The sequence below is a fragment of the Chlamydomonas reinhardtii genome, chromosome 1, assembly GCF_000002595.2.
Source record: "Chlamydomonas reinhardtii strain CC-503 cw92 mt+ chromosome 1, whole genome shotgun sequence".
In the NCBI taxonomy this organism is placed as follows: Eukaryota; Viridiplantae; Chlorophyta; class Chlorophyceae; order Chlamydomonadales; family Chlamydomonadaceae; genus Chlamydomonas; species Chlamydomonas reinhardtii.
The window spans coordinates 3,910,773-3,927,635 of NC_057004.1; the positions used below are offsets into that span (position 1 = coordinate 3,910,773).

General features: G+C 67.0%; 3 protein-coding genes across 3 annotated transcripts; all 3 read right to left on the reverse strand.

Moving 5' to 3' along the window:
* Positions 1–424: 424 nt before the first annotated feature.
* On the reverse strand, positions 425–3,399 carry CHLRE_01g025450v5 (uncharacterized protein). The gene is made up of 7 exons (XM_043058543.1): positions 3,062–3,399; positions 2,685–2,906; positions 2,387–2,485; positions 1,899–2,117; positions 1,599–1,739; positions 1,244–1,420; positions 425–1,095 (listed from the first exon to the last, which is right to left on the reverse strand). The coding sequence occupies exons 1-7, from the start codon at positions 3,155–3,157 to the stop codon at positions 829–831; spliced, it is 1,221 nt and encodes a 406-aa protein (XP_042928457.1). The 5' UTR covers positions 3,158–3,399; the 3' UTR covers positions 425–828.
* A 54-nt stretch (positions 3,400–3,453) lies between these two features.
* CHLRE_01g025500v5 (uncharacterized protein) lies at positions 3,454–8,319 on the reverse strand. Its single transcript, XM_043058544.1, has 11 exons — positions 7,641–8,319; positions 7,393–7,469; positions 6,886–7,028; positions 6,526–6,682; positions 5,993–6,170; positions 5,660–5,758; positions 5,331–5,470; positions 4,915–5,076; positions 4,587–4,777; positions 3,944–4,352; positions 3,454–3,798 (listed from the first exon to the last, which is right to left on the reverse strand). The coding sequence occupies exons 1-11, from the start codon at positions 7,831–7,833 to the stop codon at positions 3,547–3,549; spliced, it is 2,001 nt and encodes a 666-aa protein (XP_042928458.1). The 5' UTR covers positions 7,834–8,319; the 3' UTR covers positions 3,454–3,546.
* Positions 8,320–8,439: 120 nt separating this feature from the next.
* On the reverse strand, positions 8,440–16,849 carry CHLRE_01g025551v5 (uncharacterized protein). The gene is made up of 7 exons (XM_043058545.1): positions 16,543–16,849; positions 15,850–16,279; positions 15,361–15,557; positions 14,127–15,201; positions 13,524–13,912; positions 9,892–13,239; positions 8,440–9,709 (listed from the first exon to the last, which is right to left on the reverse strand). Exons 1-7 carry the CDS (start codon positions 16,651–16,653, stop codon positions 8,693–8,695), a joined length of 6,567 nt encoding a protein of 2,188 aa, XP_042928459.1. The 5' UTR covers positions 16,654–16,849; the 3' UTR covers positions 8,440–8,692.
* Positions 16,850–16,863: the final 14 nt, after the last annotated feature.

Consider the following 16,863-nt stretch of genomic DNA (forward strand, 5'->3'; position numbering starts at 1 on the left):
TTGCCCATCCGGGTGAGCGCGAACCCGTCATCCGAGGCGTGTCGACCCTTCCCCAATATTGGCATGTGAATAGGAGGCACATAAGATTAAAAACGCGGTTGCGGCACTCAGAAGGCCGCATGCACAGCTTTCCCGGCCTTCCCTCTCGCGGTTGACCCCTCTATCCCAAGTCCTCGCCGCGGCCGTCGTGGCGGCCGTGTGCCTCTCAGCCCGACCGTTACATACATGCTGTCGCACCCATGCAACTTTCTCACACAACTGGAGATACTCTACCTTTCTAGTCTCTTTACGGTGCATTGGTGCTTTGCACGTTCATCTGAGCATAGCAAGGTTGAGCTGAAGTTGAATCCATCCGCCTCTGCTCATCTGCCTGCGAGTCGCGGGGTGGGGTTCCTTCGCCATCAAAGGGGCTTAAACCACTACGTTCTTGCAACGGTTACATGCGATTGGCGTCTTTGAAACTATCGCCACAAGCCCACAACACCGACAACACTGGCCATCATCACGGTCGTCAGTACGCATGCAGTCCATATGCGCCCTGGCCTCTTGCTGCCTCCACTCGCCGCTCACTAGTCACCTCCGGACCTATTTCTGCATATAGCTACATCTTCTATCTAGCATTTCTGCACGTCACTGTACACGTTTACAGCACACCTGCCACACGTGTCCACATAGTGGCCTCTTCATGCCTACTCGCACTGCGCTTTTCCCACCCCATCGCACACTCCTACCCGCCACACGCACACACGCACGCCTCCAGCAACCTGCCTTGACACTGTCCCATCACACACGCACGCCTCCTGCAACCCCCATACACGCGCCCATGCCTTACTTCTTCTTCTTGGCGCCGCCCTTTTTGGCGCCCTTCTTGCCCCCACCCGACATGACCATGCGGACCTTGTGCCCGCGCCACCAGGCCTGGATGATGACCGCCGCCTGCGCGCGCCGCGTCTCCCGCATCTCCTCGAACTCGGCCCGCTCGCGCTCTTCCGTCGCCTTCATCTCGCGCTCCTTCTTCAGCGCCTGCTCCATCTTAAACTTCTCCTCCGCCTTCTTCAGCTCGATCAGGTCGCGCGCGTGCTGCTGCTTCAGCATCTGCAGCCGTCAGACCGGGCACGGGCAGAATGTTGTTGCGGCGGTGGGATTACCAACTGACACAGGGCCTGGCGCCGCAGCTGACAAGCCTCAGCCTGGAGAAATCACTGCCCTTTATGACCCTGCGCCTTCGCCCGCCCCTGCCCACCTCCAGCTCCTTCTCCCGTGCCGCCAGGTCTCCGTCGTGCCGCGACGCCCAGTTGCTGCTGTCGTCCGCCATCTTGGCCGCGATCTGGCGCAGGAACTCAGCCTGCGTGGCGTGCACCGCCTTCTCGATGTCGATCTGCTGCTGCACCAGCCCCAGGTCCTTCAGCAGGTCCTCCAGCTGCGGGGCAAGCGCAGACAGGAAGGATGTTGTGCGTCAGGTGATGCCGAGTCCGCCATCGCGCCTTGGTGCCTCGGCATCCATAGTACGCATGCTAGCCCACCAGCAGCACATCACGCTTGCTCCTACGCCCAGCGCGAACGCAGCATGGCCCCTGCTGCAGCCGCTCGCCCCGCACCTGTGTGCGCTGCAGCCTCCGCTCGTGCTCGTTGCCGGCGGTGAGGTCCTTGCTGAGGTAGCGCGTGGACACGGCCGTGTCCATCTTGAGCGCCTTGAGCTGTTCCTTGAGCGTCGACAGGCCCTTCTTCTTCTCCTTCATCTGCACAGGCACAGTCACACACGAGGATTACTGGTTGTAGAAACCCAGGAGTGTTTGCCCTATGCGCGCTTTGGTCGGTTGTCTTGCTTCTCCCTTTCCCCAACCCAACACGCCCCAACCCGTGTGCTGCCCAACGCGTGTGCTGCCCCGCCCCCGCACCTTCTCCTCGTGGTCCAGCTTCTCCTCACGCAGGTCGTTGCGCAACTGGCGCACCGCTGCCGTGGTGTTCTTCTCGCGCTCAATGGTCTCCTTCATGGCCTGCTCCGCCGCCTGCTGCGCCATCACGCTCTCCACCAGCGGCTGCACCTTGCCGAACACCTCAATCTCGTTCAGGCAGTTGGACAGCAGCAGCTGCAGCGCCTGCCGCTCACTAGCCACCTGTCATTGGTTGAAGGGGTTTGGGTGGGTGGGGGTGGTGTGGTGTGGAGTAATGATCATGGGATGGCAGCGTATCGTGCAGCCGGGGTTGCTGGAGCCCGGTTCGGATGTATTGCGCATGGGCAGCGCATGGGCCAGGGTTCACCTCAATCACCTGCCCCAGTTGCGCCCTGCATATAACCTCGCAGGTGCAGACACCTTCTTACCACCAGCCAGGCAGCCTATGTAGGCGCGACCGCTCTTCATAATCCCAACCCCGGCCTGCTCACCTTCAACATGTTTTCCGCCACGTTCGGGTTGTCCTTCAAGTTGCGGCAGAGCTGTTTTGTGCTTTGCCGCAACGCCTCAGCTACTTTTTGTAGCTCGTTCTGTGATATAGGGCGGTTGTGTGAGGGCGCCTTGAGTCTGGTAGCCTTGCGGTGCACGCAGGCACCACAGCCACACCGCGCACGCGCCGCTGCACGGGTGTTGCACCCGTGCCCGTCTTCCCCGCATTTGCCCCCGCCACCGCGTGCCTATCGCCGCAACAAACATAGCTCTAACCCCCGCATTCTTCATCATCCACACCTGGTTCTCCATCAGCTTCGTCTTGTTGGGCTGGTGCCGGAGAACGTGCTGCAGTGCCACCAGCTCCTCGAAGCGGCTTTCGAGCTTCTTTTGCTCCGTGATCATGCGCGAGATCTCCTCGCCCACGCTTTGAGTTAGCTCATGAGCCTGGACCTTAGGGTCGACTTGAAGCTGGCCAACTAGGGCGAGCTTCTCTAGCGTCTGCTTTAGAATCGAGTAAATCTGCGGGTGCAGGCCACGATGGGTTCCACCACATTCATTAAGACGTCTTGCACCATGTAGACAGTAATGATATTCACAGCGCCTCCGCTAGCCGGCAGGCAGTCCCAGCATGTGCGCATGCCGCGGACCCAAAGACACCCCCAGCAAACACGCACATGGCCTCCCTCCAGCGGCGCCAGCTGTGCTGTTTTTTCCGTCGCCTGGCGCATGATTTCCGGGGGGATCTTGCCCCCCGTGTCGATTCCCACCATGCTAAAGGAAACCGGGAGAAGAGCGGCTGACTTTGAGGCTCAGCAGCAGCTGTTTGTGGAGCCCTGCTGCACGCTGCTACTTCTCAATTGAAGCACGGGTGTAGCACTGAAGTGTCAGAATGACAGAAGTGCCGATAATGTGGCGCGGCTTGCGTCGCTGAGACAGGAGCAAATTGTTGAAACAAAGCAACGTGTTCGAAATAAATGCAATATCCACGATAGCGGTGACGGGGGGCCTGAACTCGGCTATGGAGCGCCTTTGCACATTGAATCAGGCGGCACGTCAGCGTGCCAGATGCCGACAATCCCACGTTCCATCATGCCTTGCCCCATCAACCACCAGCTGCTCTTCACCGCCTAATACGCCTCGCAACAGCTCGGTACACACATCACCCCAGCAGCTCCGCCGCCACGCGCTCCTGCTGCTCCAGCACGCGCCGGTGCCGCGCCACTATGTCGGTGTTGGCGGCCCCCGGCGCGCTGCCGCCCGCGCCCAGCTGCCCCGACGCCACGCGCGCCTGCAGCACCAGCCCCAGCCGCTCCAGCACATCCAGCTGCTGCAGCGCCACCTCCACAAGCAGACCGGCCACCTCGTCGCCGCTCACGCCGGAGGGCAGCTGCTTGCGCCCCGCTGCCACCGCCTGCAGCGTCACGGCAGCACCAAGAGGCGGCAAAGGCTCGGCAGTCGGCACACACACCGTAGCGCATGCTTGGCGTGCTGCATGCAACAAAGCAGGCAGAACCCCTTACACCTGAAGCATGTGGAAACCGCCTGAGCCCACTCACCTGCATGAGCTCCTTGCCCGCCTGCGCCGCGCCCGCCAGAGCCGCCGCCGCCTCCTCCAGCCGCCGGTCCGCCAGCGGCAGTTCCGCCACCGGAGCCGCCAGAGCCGGCAGCTGCGTGGACAGCGTCACGCCGCCGCTGCTAGCAGCTGCAGGCGCCGCAGCCTCCACCGGCTTCGCCTTCTTAGACGTAGCTTCGCTGGCAGCCGACTTGGCCCGGCCGCCGAAGGGCCACCACGAGGACGACTTGGCGGAGGGGGAGGAACCGGCGGCCGGCTCCTTCCCGGCCGCGGAGGTACCGGGGGCGGGCAGCGCCGGCACGGCGGCACCGGGGTCTGCCACACCTGCCAGTGTGGCCACCATTTTGGCGGCGCTGCCGAGCGTGTGGGCCGCACGCAACCGCTTTACCACCCTGGGGGCCGGAGAGCAGGAGGGAACAACGGGCGTCACCGCGGGCATGGAGACACACGGAATGGGCGCGCTGCGCCGGCGCAGGCCCGAGTCCCTGCAAGGATGTGCGTGCCGCGACCATCACCAGACCCAGTGACCCCCGTGTGGACCGTTGCCGTGATGTTGGCGCACACGAACGCTTTCTCCACAGCAAGCCTTTGTGTGCGCTGCCAGGGCCGGACTCTGGCGCACTCACTTGTCGGACGGCGGGCCGGCCAGCATGGTGCCGCGGCTGCACTCGTCGGCGGTGAAGGTGGCTATGCGGGAGGCCGCCTCGGTGTGCTGCAGCGCCCGCAGCGGCAGCGAAGGGCCGGGCTGAGCCGTTGCCTCAGCCGCCGCAGGCTCCTTTTGCCGCTGCTGGCGAATGTGCTCCTCCAGAAGTTCGAGCTGCGGAAGGGGCGCACATTCGCAATTCCGCGACTTATTGACAGCACTTTCTCGTGTCCGGGCAGACCGTGCACCGGAGACCCGAGCATGCAAGAGCCACAGCACGGTGCAAGCGCACACAGTGTGACAGCACGCACCTGCGCCACCCGTAGCTCGCTCTGCGCCACTACCAGTGCCGTGTCGCCGAACAGCTTGCGCCGCGCCGCCAGCGCCGACTCCGCCGCTGCCACCGCCTCGACCACGCGGCCAGTGCCCACCAACACGTCAATCAGCTGCTCATTCACCGCCGACGCAGCCGCCTGTTACCCAACGCACAGCAGATGCAAAGAGGGCGTTGCACCGCATCCGTTTTGGACCATGGCAAGCATGCAAGGCCGCAGGTTTACCTGCCAGTGGCACCCACCGCACGCATCAAGCCCTGCCCTGCCTTGGACCGCTGCGCGCTCTATGTCCCGAGGTACCAGCACACACACGCAGCTTAGCACACCACCGCCGCCATAGCCACGGTCACGGCCACCCCCACCGTCCCGCCATCGCCCGCCTGCCCACTCACCGCCTCGTCGCCCTTCTCCGACGCCATGTGTCCCAGCGCGCGCTGTAGCGGCCCCACCGCCAGGTCAGGGCGGCCGTCGCCCACGTGACAGCCCGCGATCTCCGTCAGCCAGAACAACACCACGTTGGCCTGCACCTTCTCTGCGGTGTGTGAGGTGTGTTGAGATAGCACAAGGCAAGGAAACACGCAGGACTGTGTGGTGATGGCTGGAAAGGTAAGCGATTAGGCGTTAGCAAACGGACGTCGCCACGTAGCGTTTGATGATAGTGTGCACGGGAGTTGCGCCAAGCCCCCGAAAGCCGCAGCTCTGCATGCCGCCCCCAGCTCACCCGCCTCCTCCAGGATGCGTGCGGCCTCGTTCATGAGCTTCACGCCCTCCGCCGCCCTGCCCGACTTGCGCAGCATGTGGCCCAGCGCAAACAGCGAGTCTGGACACGGGTGGAGGAGGAGGAGGTGGAGCACAGGCGGGAGGGCGGTGAGATGGCGAACGTGCGGTCCATGGGTCCCGATGATGCGTGGATGTGGGTGGGTGGGTGGGTGGGTGGGTGGGTGGGTGGGTGGGTGGGTGGGTGGGTGGGTGGGTGGGTGGGTGGGTGGCGGTGTGGTAGCGTGGAAGGACACGGCGCAGCATCTCTCACGCCCACTCAGGCCCAACCCCTCACCAGCGTACAGGAAGTGGCGCGGCCCGAACATCTCCAGCCTCAGCCCCAGCACCCGCTCCATGGTGGCGATGCCCTGGGGCAGGTCGCCGCGCGCCTCGTAGCTGAGCGCCAGGTTCTGCAGCGCGCTCACGTACAGCCAGTGCTTGGGGCCGTAGTTGGCGTCCAGCAGGTCCAGCGCCTGGCGGGGGAGGGGGGAAGCGGGGGCAGGCGGGGGCAGGCGGGGACAGGCGGGGACACGACGTGACAGGGGCAGGGAGGATTACAGATGGGGGGAGGCGAGGTGTGGGGGTGAGGTGCGAGGGAGAGGTGTGGAGAGAGGAGGGACGACACGAAGTGGGGGAAGCGGCTGCGGCTGTGACTGACAAACACACTGACTGCCCTGCCGTCCTCTGTATCTCACGCCCATGCGCCCACCCCCAACCCCCATTTGGGATTGGAGTGAACTAACCCCACCCCCGGTTCAGGTTAGTTTGGGCTGGTATCTACAACCCCCCCCCCACCCCACCCCCCCCCACCCCACCCCCCACACACACCTCCTTGTACAGCTCCTCTGCCTCGTCCCATCGGCCGGTGTTGCGCAGGAACTCCGCCAGGTTGTTCTTGGTGGAGGCGATGTGCGGGTCACCGGCGGGGAAGCCCAGAGCCGCCTCCGCCGCAGCCTCCCGGAACTTGGCCTCGGCCTGCGCGTACCTGCGGGAGGAAGAAGGGACAAGGGCACGGGCAGGGTCAGGCGCAGGGTCAGGCGCAGGGACAGGCGCAGGCGCAGGCACAATATTATTCATCGTTGCGTGACGTGACATGGTCGGTGTGGCGAAGGGCTGTGAGAGCACCATTCACAAGACGTGGTTGGGTGCTTAAAGTCGCCGCTGCAGTGTTTACCCGTGCTTACTCACTTGCCGGCGTTGTAAAGCTCGAGCGCGGCGGTGCGGGCCAGCGTCATCTTGGCGGTGTGCTCGTTGGTGACGGGGTCGTACTCAAGAGGGTGGTTGGTCTGAGGCTCGCCGGGGGGGCCGCCCGCCGCCGCCAGGCCGCCAGCCTGGAGGTCAGGGAGGGGACCGTCGAGCAGTGGCGCGCGTTCAAGCCTACGCATTCGGTAGCGAAGCATTAGGCGCGAGCCGGCAAGGAACTGGGACAGTACCATACCAACACCATGGACCCGTACACGGTCGGCGGGTGGTGTTAGAGCGAAAAGGAGAAAGCGAGGTACACGAGTTGGAGTGCTGAGTGGCTTGCGAAGCGAAAGACTGCGCTTCCAGCTTGCAGGCGCCTGTGGACTTCCTCATTTCGAGCCAACACACACACACACACACACACACACACACATACGCATGCACACGCACACACACACACACACACACACACACACACACACACACACACACACACATACACACACACACCTGCTGCGCCGCAGGGGCATCCGCCAAGGCAGCTGTCTGCGCAGCGGCGCCCGCTGCCAACAGCCAGGCGGCCATCCCTGTACAGGAAGCGATCAGGCCGTACCGCGTACGTTTGCGTGCGCCGTGTTTTTTGCAGCGCCGTGATAAGGCACAGCACTGTATGCTGAGCAGCGCTAGCTAGCGTCCGCCACAAGCGGTGGGCGCAGTGTGGCGGCCGTCGCAGCGCAGGGACGTCGGGCGGTACCAACCTGCCGTTGCCGTCGACGTGGCCTCAGTCCTGGCGCCCCGACTGCCTGTTGCCGCTCCCGCCGCGTCCGCGCTCGCCCATGATGATGCAGCTTTTGTCAAAGCGCCAGATCCAACAGCGCAGGCAGCAGCGCGCTCGGCGTGGCGCCCGCACTGCGCGCCAATCAACCTTACGACATTTCCAGCGCCGCGCATCGCTACTAGAGTGTATTTGAGATAATTGGTTGTCTAACTGGTGTTTGAAAGCGGTCGCGAATTGCACAGTGCGTGGTCGCTGTTGATGTCGGTGTTGATGGTTATGTTCTTTCGCGGTAGCCTGAATGATAATAGCGGAATTTGTCCCAGAATCCTCAAGGTTGTACACATAGCATTGGATGATTGAGCGCCCAAACCTTGCACTTCTGCCGGCCCATTTTGGCACGCTGGCACGCCAGCAACAGGGTGTGTGATGGGACACAGGGGACAGGGTTTAGGCAGGTGGGCGAGGTCCCGTAGGGTGCAGCTGATGCCCATATCCCAAGCAGACGGCAGACAGTTTGCAGTGGCAGAGCAGAAGTGCATGGCTGGTCGAACGCCGGAGTTGCTGTACCGACAAGTTGCTGGCTGGCCATCTGCAAGTTACGCCAGAACCCGTCCATTCCCGCCCAGCAGGAAGTTCCCTTCAGTTCTGCAGGCAAACACTGCGAACCGGAACGGACAGGAATATGCTGATGGAGGGAACCTGTGCCCATTCGACTAGCAGCAGCATGGGGCACGGCCTTGCCAACTCGGACAAAGCGAGCTGCTTGGAAACCAGCACCTTCACAGCTTCACTTACAGCAGCCGCACGAGTGTCAGGCAGTCAGGCACTGCCCTACCGCCAGCCCGTCAAGCCTGAATCCCACTTAGTTGCCTCAGGATTGACTCAATGTCTCATCCTGCATCATCGCGCACTGGTGGCGCCATGTTCCCATAGAACTTGCTAGTGCCGCTGCAACCGTACGGCAGTGCCCGCCATTGCACAACGCTCGGTCGCCCGCCCGTGCTCGCCACCCAGACCTGCGCCCTGCGCCGTCTACCTCCCGCGCCCAGCGCTGCGCCCCGCCGCCCTGCCACCACCGCGGCCTCCGGCGCTGCCGCCGCCCTGCTGCTGCCTGCGCGACTGCTTGGGCTCAAAGTTGTACCCCAGCGCCGTACTCATGCCCGCCGCGCGCACGTACGGCCGCTGCTGCAGCTGCGCCAGCAGCAGGTGCGGCGTGCGGCCATGCATGGGCGGGCAGGTGTAGCAGCCGCACACGGTGGCCTCCACCAGGTGCCCCACCTGCAGCAGCCCAGACGGCTGCGGCGGCCACTGTGGCGGCGGCGGCGGCAGCAGCAGCTGGCCCGGCTCTATCGGACTGGAGGCCAGGGCCGGCGGCTCCGAGCGGGCAATGACCACGCGCCGGCGGGTGTTGGAGTCCAACGCAACGCACCGCTGCCACAGCTCCGCCAGCCGGCCGGCCATGGACGCAGCCGGCAGGAAGCACAGCTGCGGCCGCAGGCAGCCGGCGCTGCTGCTAGCGCCGCCGCTGATGCCACTGTTGCCACTGCTACGGCTGGTGCTGATGCCATCGCTTTCGACGTTGCCAGTGGTGCTGCCGGCGCTGGCCTGCACCTGCGGCGGGGCCGGCGCCGCGTCGGAAGCCGTGACCGTGTTCCGTTCCAGAAACACCTGCAGCGCGCGCTCCTGATGCGGCGGCAGCTGCGCCTGCACCTGCGCCTGCGCTTGTGCCTGCGCCTGCACCTGCGCCTGCGCTTGTGCCTGCGCCTGCACCTGCGCCTGCGCTTGTGCCTGTGCCTGTGCCTGCACCTGCGCCTGCGCCTGCGCCTGCGCTTGTGCCTGTGCCTGTGCCTGCACCTGCGCCTGCGCCTGCGCCTGCGCCTGCGCCTGCGCCTGCGCCTGCGCCTGCGCCTGCGCCTGCGCCTGCGCCTGCGCCTGCGCCTGCGCCTCCGAGCGCGGCTCGGTCTGCAGCTGCAGCTCGCAGAAGGCGCCCCAGTGGGTGATGCCCACCACCCGGGCCAACACCTTGGTACCCATGTTGCTGCGGAGAATCTGCGGGGGAGAGAACAAGCGCATGCGCGGCGGGCACGGTGGCAACGGTTCACAGAAACCATAATCAACCAAGCGAGGAAGCGGAGCGCCGTCGACGTGGAAGCACATTCGGTCAAATAAATGCCAATGCAAACAAGCAAACACATGCGTTCTCATGAGTCGCGTGCAGCCTGACGCCGCACCTGCTGCCGCTCGTGGAGGCCCGCCTCGTCGGACTGGTAGTGCACCCTGGGCGGCAGCGGCTCGGTCACACACACCTCGAACCAGTTGGCCCCGGAGGCTTGCGCCGAGGCACCCGCCGCCGCCATCGCTGCCTCCTCTTCCACCAGGCACTTGATGTTGGTGACCACGCCCCACATCTTGCGGCTGGGCCAGACCCCAGCGGCGCCGCCGCCACCTGGAGCATCACTGCCACCGCCAACGACAGCCCCGGCTACCAAAGCAGCCGTCTCCCTCTCTGGCCGCTGCTGCTGCTGCTGCTGCTGCTGCTGCTGCTGCTGCTGCTGCTGCTGCTGCTGCTGCTGCTGCTGCTCCTTCTTATCCTCGCCAGTCGACGCCAGACCGCCCTCCGCAAACAACTTCGCGGTCGTGTGCCAGTCCCGCCAGCCGTGCAGGCGCTTTGCCGGCACGCGCATCGGCTGCTGAACGCCCAGCTGCTCAAGCACCGGGAAACGCACCAGCGCCGCCACCACCACGCTGCCTGTGCCCTCGCCCCCTTCCTCGCCCGCCCCATCCCCATCACCATCCTGCGCTCCGGCCGGCGCTGCGCCCGGCGCCACGTTTGCCTGGGATGGCCCCCTCACCTCCACGCCCTCGATGTCGCCTCTCAGTAGCTCGCCGCGACGCACCATCTGCTGTAGCCGAGAGAGCGCCCCGCTGTAGCTGCTCGGCTCCCAGGAGGAGGCGGAGGCGGAGGCGGAGGAGGAGGGGGAGGAGAAGGAGGCGGAGGCGGAGGAGGAGGGGGAGGAGGAGGAGGAGGAGGGGGCTGAGGGGGCGGAGGCGGAGGAGGAGGCGGAGGCGGTGGAGGCGGAGGAGGGGGCGGAGTGGGCGGAGGCGGAGGAGGAGGAGGGGAAGGAGGAGGGGGAGGCGGAGGAGGAGGAGGGGGCGGAGGAGGGGGCGGTGGCGGAGGCGGAGGGGAAGGAGGAGGGGGAGGAGGAGGGGGAGGAGGAGGAGGAGGAGGGGAAGGCAGAGGCGAACACGTCTATTGAGAAGTCGACGCGGGGCGCCGGCGGCGCCGAGCGCGCGTTGAAGGGCCGGTCGCTGCGCCGCGCGCTGCTGCTTGAGGAGGAAGTGCGGAAGGGCCGGGAGGGGTAGGAGCGAGGGTGTGCGGGTGCGCCGAAGTGGCGCGTGGAGCTGCTGCCACGTGGGGACCTGGCGCGCTCGGAAGAGGTAGGCCGAGAGGAAGAGGGGGAGGACGATCGAGAGGGCCAGCCAGAGGGCGAACGAGAGGGCGAGTTGGGCCGCTCATCCGAGTTGCCAAAGATGGAGCCCGAGGGCCCCCAGGCTTCATCTGTGGTTGCAGCGGGGCCGCGACTGGGTGAGCTGCGTGCCATACGTGGCGACTCGGAGCGGGCTGCGGCCGGCACCGCCTGCGACACCTGCGCGCCTGGAGCATCAGCCGCTGGCGGCGCTGTCGGCGGCGTCTCTGAGTGGCGCGCCGGCGCGGGTCGGGAGCGTGGCGGGGTGCGCGGCGCTGTCTCCCGCGCCTCTCCCACCGCCGCCGCCACCGCCGCCCTGCGGCCACGCAGCCCCGCCAGCGCCATCATCACCACCGGCCGCTGCGGCGCGGCGCTAACGCTCGCCGCCTCCGCGCCGCCGCCGCTGCCGCCGCCGCCTGCTGCTGCCGCCGCCTCCACCTCCGCCACCAGCAGCTCCACCTGTTCGTCCACCGCGGCCTCCAGCGAGGTCCACCAGCCCCGCTGCTCATCAGCTCCGGCGGCCGCCGCGGCCACTGCCGCCGCCGGAGGCGCGCCGGCTGCTGGCTGCGACGGCGGCGCGGCGCGGCCAGCGCGCCAGGGTCGCACCGCAGGCGCTGGCCTGGGGCCGGTGCGCGACTTGGGCCCTGCGGCGGCGCCAGGGGCGGATGCCGGGCCAGGGCCGGCAGGGCTGGACTGCGCCTGTGTTGATTCCTGAGGTTGCGTCAACGGCACCGTCTGCGTCTCGCGCCTAGGAGTTCGCGCGAATGAGCTGCGCTTGTGCTGCGGCTGCGGCTTGTCGATGCCCACCGCTTGGCCCACAGCTCTGGCCGGGCGCTCGGTCGAGGCCGCGGGTAACGCCGGGCTGGATGCCGCGGCCTTTGGGGCGGCACCGGCGGCACGGCTGACGTCGAGCTCACGCAGCTTCGCGGCAGCGGCTGCGGCTGCAAGCGCGACTTCGCGAGGGTCGGGAGCAGCTGCTGCAGGTGCCGGTGGTGCAGATGGCAACTCCGGGCCCGCCTGCGCTCCTGCCGAGGTCGAAAGCTTCTGCGCTGCGGGCTCCGCCGCCGCCGGGCGCGGCTGCTTGGGCTGCTTCTGCGCCTGAGCCTGCGCCTGCGCCTGTGCCTGCGCCGGCGGCTGCTTCTGCTCTTGCTTCTGGGGCTGCTTCTGCAGCAGCGACTGTTCAGCTGCGGCCGGCTGGGGCTGCGGTGCCGCCGGTTGCTGCTGCTTGCGGGGCGGCGGGCCCGACAGTTTGGACTTGCCCTCCAGCCGCTCGAGCACCGCTGCCTTGGACCGGTCCGTCAACACTGCGGCCGCCGCCGCGCCAGACAGCGACACCGCCGCAGCCGCCGCGGCGGATGCAGCTGCCGCCACCTCCACTTCCTGCTTCTGCCGCTTTGCCCCTGCAGTCACCGTGGAGGCTGCGGATGAAGGCGAGGCAGCTGCCGCCTTTACCGTCGCCACAGTCGCCGCCGCCAACGAGGGCGCAGTGCTCGCGGTCACGGGCGCCGGCGCAGCCGCAACCGCCGCCTCCGCCGCTGCCGCCTTGGGCTTCGGCTGAGTCGCTGCAGCGGCTGGAGCCGCCTGCTTGCTGCCTCCGCTGCTGCCAGCGCTGCTGGCCCACGCCGGCTTGGCCATCGCCGTCACCGGCTGCTGGGATCCAGGACTGGAGCCTCGCGCCAGCGCCAAGTCAAGCTCCAAATCCAAATCCAGATCAAACCCATCGAGCTGCGGCTTCTTGCCTGCGGCGGCTGCCGCCGACCCCGCCTGCGGCCTCGGGCCCTGCTGCTCCCCATCGCTGTCCTCGCCCCCGCTGTCCTGCTGGCTAAGGCCCCGCAGCATGGAGTCCAGGTCGCGGGAGCCCAGCTGCACCGCCGCCTTGCGTGCAGCCGCCGCGGCGGCGCCCTTGCCGGCGCCGCGCGGCGCCTCCGCGCCGCCCTTGACCGGCCGCGAGGCCAGCTGCGGCTTGGCCAGTGGTGCCGGCTTGGCCCTGCCGCTGCCGCTGGGCCTCAGGTCCAGGTCATCGTCCAGGTCGTTGAAGTCAAAGTCGCCGTCGTCATTCTCGTTTTCCGCGCCCCAGTCGTCGCCCAGCAGCTCGGCCAGGTCGGAGCGGGCCTGAGGATGTTGGGTGTTGCAGAGTTGGGGAGCGTTACATCCAGGTATAAACATATCAAGTAAAGAAGCAGCGAAGTTGTGGCCAGGCACATTTGGTGCAGCAAGGGGGAGTGAGGGGGACAGTCACAGGTGTGCCGGGTAAGGCGTGTCGACGGTGACGTTTGCGGAGCTGCCGTGGCTTGCGTGCTAACGAATCCTCAACCCCATCTAATCTTCTGGGCCACAAACAACACACTACGGAGCAATTAATCACCATAAGCAGCCAGCAGCACGCCGGGGCCCACCTTGGCAGCGGCGGACAGGGACAGCGACGGACGCTTGGCGGCGCCCTTGCTCGCCGGCGGCGGCGCTGCCGCGGCATTGCGCGGTGCGGGCTTGGCTGCCAGTGCGGGCTTGCCCAGCAGCCCTGTGGCCTGCCGCTCCAGGTCGTCATCAAAGTCGAGGAGGCTGTCGTCGTCGTCGTCCAGCAGGGGGTCATAGTCGGGGTCGCCAGGGGCGGGTCGGCGCACGGCCCGCGCGGGCGCCCCCAGCATGCCGCCGCTGCTGCCGCGGCTGCTGCCGAGGATGCTGCTGGTGCTGCTGGCGCTGCTGGTGCTGCTGGCGGTGCCGCGGCCGCCGCCGTAGGAGGTGCTGGCGCCCGCGCCGGTGCCCAGGTCGCTTGCGAAGTCCACATCTGCGTTGGGACCAAAGCAACAGCAGCAAACACAGGACAGTGAGGCCGTGTGCTGCACCCCAGCGCTCAGGCAAGAGCCCGGCAAGAGGCCGGTAAGTGCACTGGGTTACCCTTCTGCTTTTGCTTGTGTCTTTTCAACTCCTTGTATCCTGGTGACAATGGCCCCAGGCCTGGCACCCAGGCCCTAGGCCCAACCCGCCCAGACATCACTCACCGTCTAGCAGGTCCTCCAGGAAGCGTGCGTCATCGTCCGCAAAGCCGCTGCCCACACGTGGCGGCGCCGGCGACGCTGCGCCCGGCAGCGCCGAGGCCCGGCCCCCGCGGGCCTGGGTCGCCGAGCCCGACGGCGGCTTCGCCGCATCCGGGCGCCCCACCAGCTGCGGCTTGCCCTGCTGCTGCTGCTGCTGCTGCTGCTGCTGCTGCTGCGCCCTCAGCAGGGAGGTGGTCGTGAGCGGCCGCTTGCTACTGCCCGCCGCCTGTTGCTGCTGCTGCTGCGCCCGCAGCGCCTCGGCCTCCGCCTCCGCCTCGGCGTCATCGTCCTCCTCAACCCCCAGCTCGTCGCCCACGGACTCCAAAAGCTCCATGAGCGCATCATAATCGCCGTCCGCGGCAGGCGCCGCAGGCGCAGCCGCCGCCTGCGGCGGCGGCGCCGGCTTGCGCTTGCCCCGGCCCGGCGGCGCCTGCGGCCGCGCTAGGGCTGGCTTGTCGGTGTCAGACACAAGGGCGCTGCGCAGCGCGCGCAGCATGCGGTCGCCGTACGCGCTGTTGACCTCCTCCTTGTCCGGGATGCGGTTGCCGTACTCGTCGTACACGCCGTCGTACTCCTCCTCGTCGTCGATGTGTCCGTAGTACGGCGCCGCCGAAGGAGCCGCGTCCGCGCCAGCCGGGCGGGCCGGCCGGCCCGACAGCTCCGGCCGGCTACTGCCGGCGGCGCCGCCGCCGCTGGCACTGCTGCTACTGCCTGCCGTGCTTTCCTCGTACAGGTTATCCAACAGCTCGTCCATGTCAGTGTACCGCCCGCGGGGCGCGTCCTCCGGCCGCTTGGGCAGGATGAGGAACGGGTTGGGGCGCGGCGCCGCCGCCGGCGGCCGGCTGTAGCTGTAGCTGTTGCCGCTGGTGCGGCTGTAGCTGCTGCCGTCGTACTCATCGTCACTGCCGCTGCTGTAGCTGCCGCCGGCGCCGTCGAAGAAGGACGAGTCCACGGCGCCTGCGTCGTCACCGGTGTCAAACAGCCGCCGCTTGCGCCGCGGGGTGGCTGCGGCACCGCCGCCGGCGCGCATGCGCTCCACCTGCACGTATCCACAGGAACGAGTTCAGCCGGCCAACACGTCAAGGTTCTAGAGCACGGCCATGAATGTACCGCAAGGGCATGCGTCCAGCGTTGCTGCACAAGACCAGCCTCCCGCGCAGAGCCTTTCGCACGCCACGTCACATCACACGACACGCACCCTAGGGTTGGACGGCGGCGCCAGCAATGTGTCATCCGGCAGCGCCGTCGCCGCGCGGCCGCTGCCGCCCGCCGTGCCGCCGCCCGCCTGCTTAGCCATGCCGGTGGTGGAGCGGCCGCGCTCCAGCGCCGCCCAGTCCGCCTCCAGATCCCCGCCCGCCGCCGCCACCTGGGCCTCCACAGCCGCCAGATCCGCCTCTGTGGTTGGCGAGGTTGCGCCACATAAAACATTCAGTTATGCAAGACTGCACGACAAAACGAGGGAGGCTGGCTACCTAGCCCACTCCCACTCCACTGACTCCAGTGCAGACCCCCCCCCCGCATGCCTTGGCCAAGGCCCCCTAACTTACACTGCTGTCCCTTTCTGGATGCCCGCAAGCATCCCCACCACTGCTATTTGGCCACCTCCTCCTGCCCCTCCCACTCGCAGCCAGGCCCCTCGGTCTGCCCTCCTCCGCCCCTCCGCCCTGCCGCCCTCACCCTCCCTCACCCTCCAGCTCCGCCAGGGTCTGCTCCAGCTCCAGGTCTGCCATCTGCCGAAACTGCGCAATGGAGCCCAGACCCCGACTGGCCAGATACGCCTCCACGCCCGCAGACCGCGACGCCGCCGCCGCCGCCGCGTCCGCAGCCGCCGCCGCCCGGGCACGCCGCGTCGCCGCCAGCTGGCGGGCGCGGTACGTGTCCGCCAGCGCCGCCGCGTCTGGGTTGGCGGCGGCATCGACGTCGCCGTACGGCACATAGCCGGCGGCAGCGGCGGCTGCGGCGGCGCCGCCGCCGCCCATGTAGGCTGCGTAAGGGCCGGCGGCGGCAGCGGGGTCGTCTGCCAGACCGTCGCCGTCATCGTCCGAGTCGTCATCGACCGTGCCCGGGTCGCGACTCTGATTGGGGCTGCGTCCGCCGCGCCGGCGATGGTTCGTGTCCTGTGCATGGGGTCGGTTACGGCGGGTTTGGGGGCGGTGCGGCGGTGCGCGAGGACGAGGCCGGGGAAAGCGAGGGGCGCAAGCCGGCTCTCGTCCGGTCCCAGTTGAGCTAGTCAGGCGCCACTGGCGTGCTGGTCCTTGCGCCAGTGCTCCACAAAACTGTTGCACATGATACGTCATGTACAGTGTTTCCTAGTATGTTTGCAGCCGGCCAAATGTGCAGCGCTGGGTACCGCGCGGCGATTTGTTGGCCCACGTCGCACCTTGCCGCGCGCCATACAGACGACCCCTGCCGCCCGGTTGGGGCGGCCTGTACGCATACGCCATTCACGATTTGGTCGCGCCAGGCCGCTGGGGACGCCGGAAAGCAGCATTTTGCGCCGCTTGCTGGCGCACTTAGCCCTAAACTTGCTCCTTAGGCATCCACGGCCCACCCAAATGCTGCTAGTTTCTTTTTGATATGATCTAGCCTAGATTAGAATATGCACCGTTCCATTCGTGCAGGTCTGGCCGGCACGAATTATTTGCAGGCCGGTCAGTTAATTAGCTGCGTGCGCACTAGACAGTTGGTATTGATAGCAGCA

Bases quoted from the DNA above. Each gene is read 5' to 3' on its own strand.
- CHLRE_01g025450v5 (XM_043058543.1), bottom strand. From the start codon at position 3,157: ATGGTGGGAATCGACACGGGGGGCAAGATCCCCCCGGAAATCATGCGC. The intron at 1,421-1,598 runs GTGCGGGGCGAG...CTTGCCCCGCAG, and splicing joins GGAGGCTGCAGCGCACACAG to CTGGAGGACCTGCTGAAGGA. The intron at 1,096-1,243 runs GTGGGCAGGGGC...TGACGGCTGCAG, and splicing joins CACGGGAGAAGGAGCTGGAG to ATGCTGAAGCAGCAGCACGC.
- CHLRE_01g025500v5 (XM_043058544.1), bottom strand. From the start codon at position 7,833: ATGCGCGGCGCTGGAAATGTCGTAAGGTTGATTGGCGCGCAGTGCGGG. The intron at 6,683-6,885 runs GTGAGTAAGCAC...TTCCTCCCGCAG, and splicing joins GAGCTTTACAACGCCGGCAA to GTACGCGCAGGCCGAGGCCA. The intron at 5,759-5,992 runs GTGAGGGGTTGG...ACCCGTGTCCAG, and splicing joins GCGCCACTTCCTGTACGCTG to ACTCGCTGTTTGCGCTGGGC.
- CHLRE_01g025551v5 (XM_043058545.1), bottom strand. From the start codon at position 16,653: ATGCTGCTTTCCGGCGTCCCCAGCGGCCTGGCGCGACCAAATCGTGAA. The intron at 15,558-15,849 runs GTGAGGGAGGGT...CGCCAACCACAG, and splicing joins GACCCTGGCGGAGCTGGAGG to AGGCGGATCTGGCGGCTGTG. The intron at 15,202-15,360 runs GTGCGTGTCGTG...GGATACGTGCAG, and splicing joins CGCCGCCGTCCAACCCTAGG to GTGGAGCGCATGCGCGCCGG.